Source organism: Pristiophorus japonicus, chromosome 1 (assembly GCF_044704955.1).
Source record: "Pristiophorus japonicus isolate sPriJap1 chromosome 1, sPriJap1.hap1, whole genome shotgun sequence".
Lineage (NCBI taxonomy): Eukaryota > Metazoa > Chordata > Chondrichthyes > Pristiophoridae > Pristiophorus > Pristiophorus japonicus.
In genome coordinates this window covers 512,910,672-512,922,074 of record NC_091977.1, presented here as the reverse complement: position 1 = coordinate 512,922,074, position 11,403 = coordinate 512,910,672, and the positions used below count along the sequence as shown (strand labels likewise).

The window sequence follows — 11,403 nt, the reverse complement described above, 5'->3', positions numbered from 1 at the left end:
ACCATGTTGACTCTGCTTGATTGAATTATGCTTTTCCAAATGTCCTGCTGCCTTAATAATGGACTCCAGCATTTTCCCAACGATAGATGTTAGGCTAACTGGTCTATAGTTTCTTGCTTTCTGTCTGCCTTTTTTAAATAGGGGTGTTACATTTGCGGTTTTCCAATCCGCTGGGGCCTCCCCAGAATCCAAGGAATTTTGGTAGCATCCACTATCTCTGCAGCCTCTTCTTTTAAGACCCTAGAATGTAAGCCACCGGATCCAGGGGACTTGTCCGCCTTTAGTCCCATCATTTTACCAAGTACTACTTCTTTAGTTATAGTGATTGTATTGTGTTCCTCCCTCCCTATAGCCTCTTGACTACTGTGAAGACCGATACAAAATATTTGTTCAATGTATCTGCCATTTCCCGGTCTGTCTGCCCTCTCAGATAGACGTAACAGATCCAGTGGCACTATTTTGAAGAAGCGCTGCGGAGTTATCCCTGGTGTCCTGGCCAATATTTATCTCACTCAACATAACAAAAAAAACACATTATCTGGTCATTATCAAATCGCTGTTTGCGAAATACCACCAACGATGTCTCCACAAGATCCTACAAATCCCCTGGGAGGACAGACGCACCAACATTAGCGTCCTCAACCAGGCCAACATCCCCAGCATTGAAGCACTGACCACACTCGATCAGCTCCGCTGGGCAGGCCACATTGTCCGCATGCCAGACACAAGACTCCCAAAGCAAGCGCTCTACTCGGAACTCCTTCACGGCAAACGAGCCGAAGATGGGCAGAGGAAACGTTACAGGAACACCCTCAACGCCTCCCTGATAAAGTGCAACATCCCCACTGACACCTGGGAGTCCCTGGCCCAAGACCGCCCTAAGTGGAGGAAGTGCATCCGGGAGGGCGCCGAGCACCTCGAGTCTCATCGCCGAGAACATGCAGAAATCAAACACAGGCAGCGGAAAGAGCGTGCGGCAAACTTGTCTCACCCTCCCTTACCCTCAACGTCTATCTGCCCCACCTGTGACACAGACTGTGGTTCTCGTGTTGGACTGTTCAGCCACCCAAGAACTCATGTTAAGAGTGGAAGCAAGTCTTCCTCGACCCAGAGGGACTGCCGATGATGATGATGTGCGCAAAGTGACTGCCGCGTTTCCCACATTCCAACACGCCACAAGTACTTCATTGGCTGTAACGTGCTTTGAGACGTCCGGTGGTTGTGAAAGGCGCTCTTTCAATGCAAGTCTTTCCCTTGGTTTGTAATAGAACAGGCCGCTGCCCGAGCCGGCTGAGTAGTGCGGTTGACCCGGCAGTGACGCGGCTGTAACCCGGCAGTGACGCGGCGGGCCCCTGCTCTATTTAAGCGCCGCGGCGGGGCCGGCCTTCCCTCTTCCCGCTCTGCCCGGTTCGGAAGTGCTTGGTTCTTCTTATCGAAGCTAAGGCCGAATCCCACCGGCGACTAGCACCATCGGACCCGCAGCCCCGCAGAGAAACCCACCCTCGCCATGGCTTCCACCTCCGAGCTGGCCTGCATCTACAGCGCCCTCATCCTGCACGACGACGAGGTCACCGTGACTGTGAGTGAGAGAGGGCGCGCGGGCGGGCGGGCGGCCATCTTAGGGCAGGCCCGGGCCGGGAGCCGCCATCTTGAGGTAGCGCCTGGGGGGGGGGGGGACACGGCCACGGCCACGGCCACGGCCAGCCGCCCGCTGCTCCGGGAGGGTAGGATTGGTGAGAAGGGGGAAGCACTCGCCTTGGTGCCGACGTCTGTCCTGGCGCAATGTGCCGGGGCCTGGTCGGTGTGGCTGAGCCTCGGGTGCCCGGGACACGTGTCGGGACCTGGGACCACCACACGGCGAGAGGCCGGGCTCGGCCTGCCCCCCCCCCCCCCCCCGAGGGGGTCGCACCGCACACGGCCGGGGTCTCCATCCTCCCTCCCTCCCCAACCCGAGCTTTGCACCCACTCCTTCAGTTCTCAATTCCCGTACCAAAGTCTCAAGTCTCTCTGAGCTGCTAACTTTTTTGCTTCAGTTCAGTTGAATTCTTTGTTAGTTTGCAACTGCAATTGTGGCTTTTGTGTCTGACTGCCTGAGTTTGGACTTTGCATTCTAACACCAACCCAGATCTTTTCTGCTGGGGGCTCCTCCACATGTTTTCCCTCTACTTAAAGGAACACCGTATTGCCAGCGGCTCGCATCAGGAGACACATTCTTCAATAGCGTGAGATTTCCCTATAGAAATGCTGAGTTGCTGTTCTTTCCAAACATAAACCAGTATAGACTGAGTTATAGGCTTATAAACCTCGTGCCCAAGGGCTGGTGCTGACATTGATGTCTTCGCTTGGGGTCGAGCAAAGGTGCCTGTGTCGGCAGCTTGCCCTGAATTTCAGTTTTTGAAGGCTTTATTTAATCTCTGACATAGTCACATCTATTTGCAAAAACGACATTACTGCATCTGAAAATGCTTTCCAAAAAAAAACTTTAAAAAATTCTTCCCGTTATCACCATTCACCTGATGCCCATCACAACCACCACATTGTGGGAGGGGGTGCGCAAGAGCGAGGATCCCCTGTAGTGTTTGTTCTAAAATCAGTTATACATTTAAGCATATTTATTATTGCTTTTATCTTTATGCAAGAGCAGGAAGGTGAATGGGTTTGAATGGCTCCATAAGAGATATTGACACTTCCACATGAACACTGATGTTTCTCTCTTTTCCACCATCAGCGTTATATTTGGTGTGGTCTGTAGCTAACATTTTGGATAAGGCGAGGCTTTTGGCTGAATGCTGATATGATTGAATCATACTACCTGCCAAATCTAGTGCTTGTGTGCCTCTGGCTGTGATAATCTGGTAGCCTGCAACTATGATCTACTTTCTGGCACTGGGCTATCCATTCTGAATCTGGTGAATTGCCGAGACATTTACACATCTGCCCTTTCTGTAATTACATATGAACGTAAGAAATATGAGCAGGAGCCTCCTCTGCCATTTAATACGATCTTGGCTGATCTGATCATGGACTCTGGTCCACTTTCCTGTCCGCTCCCCATAACCCCTTATTCCTTTTATCGGTTAAGAAATTGTCTCTGTCTTAAATTTATTCAGTGTCCCAGCTTCCACAAATTTGAGGCAGTGAATTCCACAGATCCTCAACCCTCAGATAATAAATTTCTCCATCTCAGTTTTAAATGGGCAGCCCCCTTATTTTAAGATTATGCCCCCTGGTTCTATTCTCCCCATCAGTGGAAACATTCTGTCTGCATCCACCTTGTCAAGCCCCCTCAATCTTACATGTTCCGATAAGATCACCTCACTCCTCTGAATTTCAGTGAGTAGAGGCTGAACGTACTCAACCTGTCCTCATAAGTCAACCACCTCATCTCCGCAATCAACCTAGTGAACCTTCTCTGAACTGCCTCCAAAGCAACTATATCCTTTCATAAATATGGAAACCAAAATTGCACGCAGTATTCCAGGTGTGGCCTCACCAATGAATAGAAAATAGGTTCAGGAGTAGGCCATTCGGCCCTTTAAGCCTGCACCACCATTCAATATGATCATTGCTGAAAATGCAACTACAGTACCCCATTCCTGCTTTCTCTCCATACCCTTTGATCCCTTTAGCCGTAAGGGCCACATCTAACTCCCTTTTGAATATATCTAACGAACTGGCCTCAATAACTTTCAGTGGTAGAGAATTCCGCGGGTTCACACTTATGAGTGAAGAAGTTTCTCCTCATCTCGGTCCTAAATGGCTTATCCTTAGACTGTGACCCCTGGTTCTGGACTTTCCCAACATCAGGAACATTCTTCCTGCATCTAACTTGTCCAATCCTGCCAGAATTTTTGTTTCTATGAGATCCCCCTCATTCTTCTAAATTCCATTGAATATAAGCTTAGTCGATCCAGTCTTTCTTCATATGTCAGTTCTACCATCCCAGGAATCAGTCTGGTCAACCTTTGCTACACTCCCTCAATAGCAAGAATGTCCTTCCTCAGATTAGGAGACCAAAACTACATGATATTCAAGGTGTGGCCTCACCAAGGCCCTGTACAACTCCCTGCTCCTATACTGATCATCTAGCTATGAAGGCCAACATGCTGTTTGCTGCCTTCACCACCTGCTGTACCTGCATGCCAATTTTAAATGATTGATGTACCATGACACCCAGGTCTTGTTGCACCTCCCCTTTTACTAATCTGTCACCATTCAGATAATCTGCCTTCCTGTGTTTGCCCCCAAAGTGGATAACCTCACATTTATCTACATTACATGGCATCTTTGATGCATTTTCCCACTCACCTAACCTGTCCAAGTCACCCTGCAGCCTCTTAGCATCTTCCTCACTGCCACCCAGAGATAATACAAACCTGGAGATAATACATTCAATTCCTTCGTCTAAATCATTAATGTATATTGTAAATAGCTGAGGTCCCAGCACTGCCTGCCATTCTGAAAAGGACCCATTTATTCCTACTCTTTGCTTCCTGTCTGCCAACCAGTCCCCATTCGTGTCAATACATTACCCCCAATACCATGTGCTTTAATTTTGCACACTAATCTCTTGTGTGGGACCTTGTCAAAACCCTGTATAACTGTAGCAAGACTTAAAACGACGGCTGGCTTTTGAAATGCTTATTTCCTTCCCAAGCTGAACTGTCTATAGCTGCTCCAGTGCACTAACGGCCAACCATCCTTGTTTTCACAACAACCATCTAGTTGACCAAAGCATTTTCCAGCAGACATATCTTGCCTGGACTCTCAAGTTCTCTTGATGGTTGGATTAATTTCCTGTTCTACTGTCCATTAGTCACTACACCCTGTCCTCTGAACTGTTTTGCCTCGCTATCTCCATCCTACTGATCATGCTAAACATTCCTTTGGTATCGTCCCCCAAATTTCTGCCATTTGTTGTTTGATTTGTGAACATGCTTTTATGTGAATAGCACTGCAGATATGTGTTTCATTTTGAGACTTTTAAATTGGATTACATTTGTACAAGTAAATAACCAGATCTAAATGGCACTCTTGATTGAAGTGAAGTATATAAAAGTTACACAATTTATTCACACTTTTTTTTCCAGGAAGACAAACTCAATGCCCTCATCAGGACAGCTGGAGTAGTCATTGAGCCTTTCTGGCCCAGTCTCTTTGCTAAGGTAATGTCAAAATTAGTAGCTGGTAGTTTAAGTTTGACCATTTTGGTTTGTATTGGGTAATTTGGCATAGGGTAACTGACAATCCCCCCTTATCCGCCCCCAAAAAAACCTGCTATAAACAGATGAGTGAGTTTAGAGACTTTCCTCGTGCACAAGGTACTTTGGTCTGATGGGGGTGGTGTGGACAGAATATTTGCATTTATATAGTGCCTCATGATCTTGGGACACCCTAAAGTAAGTCTCGAGTGAGATTTACATCCAAAACTTTGACTGCCCATGCCACAATGAAGGAATGTGGGTTTGATGCCCCTGGAGGAATGGGCTTAGCTTGCCTATGATTTGACCTAAATGAGAATGTCCTGCTGCCACTTGGTCAACGATTGGAGATGTGGGCAGAGTATGAACAAGCTGTGGAAATTACAGGATTTTTGAATGTTTCTGCCAGTCAGTGTGTTGCCCCTATGAGTTAATGGTTTTAGAAACATAGAAAATAGGTGCAGGAGCAGGCCATTTGGCCCTTTGAGCCTGCACCACCATTCAATATGATCATGCAAGCTCAGTACCCCACCCTTGCCTTCTTTCATTACACCCTGATCCCTTTAGTCATTAGTGTTGTGTATGCATGTCTGTTTACTGTGTGATGTCTAAAACTGTTATACCACATTGAATGTACCCTTACACTGTACACACCGTACCAGTACACCAGAGAGTGCTGCTGCTGGAGACCTAGGGGTTGCCTGCACACAACAGGTAACCCAGTATAAAAGGGAACTCGCAGCTTGTCGTCACTCAGGAGCTGCAAATAAAGGACTACAGGTCTGCACAGTTTAAGTATCATACCCTGCCTTGTGGAGTCATTACTAAAGGTGCCTACATACACCACAACTGGTGACGGGAATACGAGGTCATGAACTACACGCTCAACTTGTCTAACCTCAGCAACTTTCAGCAATTTACAGAGGGGGAAGATTGGGATGCTTTTGTGGAAAGATTGGAACACTTCTTTATAGCCAACGACCTGGACGGGGACACACCGGCTACACTACAGAACAAACACAGGGACATCCTGCTTAGCAGTTGTGGGCCCACCATCTACGGTCTCGTCAGGGACTTACTAGCCCCGGAAAAGACAACCACCAAGAGCTATGAGCAACTTGTAACAATCATACAGGAACGACTAAAACCGAAAGAAAGCATCCTCACAGCCAGGCACCGGTTCTACACTTGCCGGTGACCTGAGGGCCAAGAAATTGCCAAGTATGCTGCACACTTAAGACTAGTTGCACCGTGTGATTTTGGCGATTAATGAAGCACTAAGGGACATGTTTGTCATCGGAATCAGCCACGCAGGCCTCCTACACAAATTGCTCTCGGCTGACATCACGGTTACCCTGCGGAAAGCAATTCAAGTGAGCCAGGCCTATATGGTTTCGGCCAGCGACTCCAGGCGAATACTGACCCAGGACTCTAAACCGGCGAGCGCAGTGCACCGCATGGATATTTCTAAAGGCAGAAATGCTGCCCTGAGTCTGCCACATGGGGCAAACCAGATGGCCCCGTGCTGGCGCTGTGGAGGAAACCACAGGGCCCACCAGTGCTGCTACAAAGACTATGCATGCAAAGGCTGCAAAGAGAAAGGGCACCTTCAGAGAATGTGCAGAAAAGGCTGTATTCACTGTCTGAGTTGGCTGATCACCGGGGCTCCAACACAGATGAAGATTAAGCTGCTCAAACCCTGGAAGAAGAGTATGGAATCTTTACCTGCTTCACCAGAAGTTCTCTGGAAGATGGAAGTGGACATCGATGGGGTCCCAGTCTCCATGGAGATTGACACAGGGGCGAGCCAGTCTGTGATGAGCCAAATGACCTTTGAAAAAATTTGGATGAATCCTGCCACTCAACCAAAACTGTCTCCTGTCCAGGCAAAGCTGCTCATCTATACCAAATCCAAATCGTTGGCAGTGTAGATGTCCAGGTCTCCCAGGGCGGCGTGTTGAACAAACTCCCCCTGTGGATTGTAGCTGCCGATGGTCCCATGCTGCTGGGCAGGAATTGGATGAACCGGGTTCACATCAGGTGAAGTGGCCCCGTGGAAGGAAAGACCACCACAGCCCTCCTGCAGGAAAGTCAGGAAATGGCTACAGCACAAGGAGAAACACTTGTAATCAAAATGGCTGCCGCCATGCCACCAGTGAGCATGGAGGAGCATCACATGACACCAAGCGGCCAATCGGATTTGAAGGCTCCCTTAAAGGAGACCGGTAACCAAAGAAATTTAATGGGGAAGTTTCAACTATTTGAATGCACGGACTTTAAAGCTAAAGATGCGATTTAAAGGGTGCAAGTATGAAAATGTATGCACTGTAACAATGAATTTTGATGCTGGTTTAACTAATGTGACTATTGAGATGAATGCAGGTGTCAGTAAGGTTAAGAACAAGTTTATTATGCTTAACAGTAATGATAGAGATTGTGAAATGCCTAATATAACCATGTCTGGTGAAACCAGGACACCCAAAAGTGATGCAAATGCTAGAATGTATAATGCAGGCTCAACTTGTGTGATCAGAGCCAAGGTGTCATGTATACCAGTCGGACACTGCCAAAGGACATTGAGTCCTACAGGGACCATGCTGATGCCAATGGAATCTCCCTGTGGGAGACCCCCAGGTCCAGCAGACTACCTGACCATGTAGCCTGGACCTTTGGAATGAATGTGATGCCCCTTTCAGGACACACACAGGCAGTGGGAGCAGACCCACTACAGGGACAGTGGTCAATGGGCAGCCCAGCCACCACCAATGGCAACCTGCACCAGACCAGTCCTCAGCCCCTGGCCACCAGGAGCATGAGGCCAATATCCTCCAGCTTCCCTGGCAAACCCTGGAATGGCCTGACCCTCATCCCAATTGGTGGACAAGGAGCCCACACAGTCTTGTGGCCCTGCCCACCACCCCACAACCACCCACTGCTGCCATGGCTACCTCCCCGAGGGATCCCACAACAGTGACACCCACTTGGTTTGTGTGTGAGGGAGGGGAAACGTACGAGGCCAGCCTCAAGCACAGGGGTCACACCTGGCAACCACACAACCCTCACCACAACCTCCCATAGCCCACCACTGATCACCTCCCCCGGTCATGACTAAGGATATGAAAAATGCTCATTGTGTATGCATGCCTGTTTACTGTGTGATGTCTATAACACTGTTATGCCACATTGAATGTACCCTTATACGGTACACACCCTACCAGTACACCAGAGGGTGCTGCTGCTGGAGACTTAGGGGTTGCCTGCACACAGCAGGTAGCCCAGTATAAAAGGGAACTCTCAGCTTGTTGCTGTCACTCAGGAGCTGCAAATAAAGGACTACACAGTTTAAGTATCATACCCTGTCTCGTGGAGTCATTACTAAAGTGCCTACATACACCACAGTAAGGGCCACATCTAACTCCCTTTTGAATATGTCTAATGAACTGGACATATTTCTGTGGCAGAGAATTCCACAGGTTCACAAGTCTCTGGGTGGAAAAGTTTCTCCTCCTCAGTCCTTTATGGCTTACCCCTTATCTTTAGACTGTGACCCCTGGTTCTGGACTACCCCAACATCAGAAACATTCTACTTGCATCTAACCTGTCCAGTCCCATCAGAATTTTATAAGTTTCTTTGAGATCCCCTCATTCTTCTAAATTCCAGTGAGGTATAAGCCTAGCCAATCCAGTCTTTCCTCATATGTCAGTCCTGTCATCCCAGGAATCAGTCTGGTGAACCTTCGCTGCACTCCCTCAATAGCAAGCACATCCTTCCTTAGATTAGGAGACCAAGACTGTGCACAATACTCCAGGTGTGGTCTCACCAAGGCCCGGTACAACTGCAGTAAGACCTCCCTGCCCCTGTACTCTCATCTCCTCGCTATGAAGGCCAACATGTCATTTGCTTTCTTTACTGCCTGCTGTACTTGCATGCCTACCTTCAATGACTGATATACCATGACACTCGGGTCTCTTTGCACCTCCCCTTTTACTAATCTGCCGCCATTCAGATAATATTCTGCCTTTGTTTTTGCTCCCAAAGTGGATAGCCTCACATTTATCCACATTATACTGCATCTGCCATGCATTTGTCCACTCACCTAACCTGTCCAAGTCACCCTGCAGCCTCTTAACATCCTCCTCACAGCTCGCACTGCCACCCAGCTTAGTGTCATCTGCAAACTTGGAAATAGTACCTTCAATTAATTTGTCTAAAACATTAATGTATATTGTAAATAGCTGGGGTCCCAGCACTGAACTCTGCGGCACCCCACTGGTCACTGCCTGCCATTCTGAAAAGGACCCGTTTATTCCCACTCTTTGCTTCCTGTCTGCCAACCAATTCTCTATCCACGTCAGTACATTATTCCCAATACCATGCCATTTCCTTGTTCCCCATTGAGTTCACCTGATTCTGACTACAAGGGACCTACATTGGTCTTCACTAACCTTTTTCTCTTCACATCTATAGAAGCATTTGCAGTCAGTTTTTATGTTCCACGCCAGCTTCCTCTCATACTCTCTTTTCCCCCCTCCTAATTAAACTCTTTGTCCTCCTCTGCTGAATTCTAAATTTCTCCCAGTCCTCAGTATGCTGTTTTTTCTGGTCGATTTATATGCCTCTTCCTTGGATTTAATACTATCCCTAATTTCCCTTGTTTGAGTGAAAGATTGTGAAGACTTGCTGAAGTAGACTAACTTGCATATTTCTTTTTCAGGCATTGGCAAATATTGACATTAACAGTCTGATCTGTAATGTTGGTGCTGGTGGTGGTGGTGGTGGTGCCCCAGCTGCTGCAGCTGCTTCCACCGCTGCCCCTGTTGCTGGTGAGTATTCGAAGGAGCTATTTACCTCATTGTCGGGAGTGGCAGCACTAATTCAGATAAGGACAGTTTGGAGTTGAACCATTTGAAAACACCAACGATCATTCATTGTAATGTTTCCTCCAAGCTTCGATTGCTGTAATACTATATAGAAATTTACAGCACAGAAGGAAGCCATTTCAGCCCATAGTGTCCATGCCAGTCGACAAAGAGCAATCCAGTCTAAACCCACTTTCCAGCTCTTGGTCCATAACCTTGCAGGTTATGGCACTTCAAGTTCATATCCAAGTACTTTTTAAATGTGGTGAGGGTTTTTGCCTCTACCACCCTTTTCAGGTAGTGAGCTCCAGACCCACACCACGATCTGGGTGAAAACCTTTCCTGGCTTAAACCTCCTACCAATTACTTTAAATCTATGCCCCCTGGTTGTTGACCCCTCTGCCAAATGAAATAGGTCCTTCCTATCCACTCTAGGCCCCTCATAATTTTATGTACCTCCAATAAGGTCCCCCCTCAGCCAAAAGAAAACAGCCTTTCCAATCTTTCATTGTTAAATTCTCCAGTCCTGGCAACATTCTTGTAAATCTCCTCTGTACCCTCTAATGGAACCAAATCTTTCTTGTAAAGTGGTGACCGGAACTGTACGCAGTACTCCAGCTGTGGCTTAACTAGTTCTTTACAGTTCAAGCATTACCTCTTTTGTATTAGCCAAAGCAAGTATTCCGTATGCCTTATCTAGCTGGCCTGCTACCTTCAGAGATCTGTGGATATGCACTCAAGTCCCTCTGCACTTCTCCCTGTCCTACCATTTATTGTGTATTCCCTTGCATTGTTAGCCCTCCCCAAATACATTATCGGGATATTTTCTTCAAGCTTTTGATTGCTGTAATACATGTTTGAATAAATACATCCAACGTTTGGCGGATGAGAATGATTCAGACTTTTGTTGGTAATTTTACTCATATCAGCGCTGTACTGGTTTGCACTGAAGAACTAAAATCATTTTTCTGTCCTACAGCTGAAGAGAAAAAGGAAGAGAAGAAGCAGGAGGAATCGGAAGAGTCTGACGATGACATGGGCTTTGGTCTCTTTGATTAAATGTGCCATGGAACATAATTTTAAACAATTAAAAATATAAAAACTGAATCATGCTTATGTTACATGAGTTGCCATGAACACACATTTAAAGATCGGTTAGTGCAACAGCTGTCCTAAAGACTCATTGGGGTAGAATTGGCATTACTGGTTGCAATACAGAAATTGGGTGTCTCAGCAGTCAGTACTGTACATAGTGTTGGGTTCACCAGTCTAATATAGTTATGACTGAGTGCTGGGATATTTTCCTAAATTTTAAGAGGGAGGTTATTTGTATTTATATAGT

The 11,403-nt window shown here is 47.1% G+C and overlaps 1 protein-coding gene across 1 annotated transcript; it reads left to right on the top strand.

The window, feature by feature from the left end:
* The first annotated feature begins 1,369 nt into the window (after positions 1-1,369).
* rplp1 (ribosomal protein lateral stalk subunit P1) lies at positions 1,370-11,168 on the top strand. The gene is made up of 4 exons (XM_070895848.1): positions 1,370-1,579; positions 5,091-5,165; positions 9,917-10,025; positions 11,041-11,168. The coding sequence occupies exons 1-4, from the start codon at positions 1,508-1,510 to the stop codon at positions 11,118-11,120; spliced, it is 336 nt and encodes a 111-aa protein (XP_070751949.1). The 5' UTR covers positions 1,370-1,507; the 3' UTR covers positions 11,121-11,168.
* Positions 11,169-11,403: the final 235 nt, after the last annotated feature.

Bases quoted from the DNA above. Each gene is read 5' to 3' on its own strand.
- rplp1 (XM_070895848.1), top strand. From the start codon at position 1,508: ATGGCTTCCACCTCCGAGCTGGCCTGCATCTACAGCGCCCTCATCCTG. The intron at 5,166-9,916 runs GTAATGTCAAAA...TTTCTTTTTCAG, and splicing joins GGCCCAGTCTCTTTGCTAAG to GCATTGGCAAATATTGACAT. The intron at 10,026-11,040 runs GTGAGTATTCGA...TCTGTCCTACAG, and splicing joins CACCGCTGCCCCTGTTGCTG to CTGAAGAGAAAAAGGAAGAG.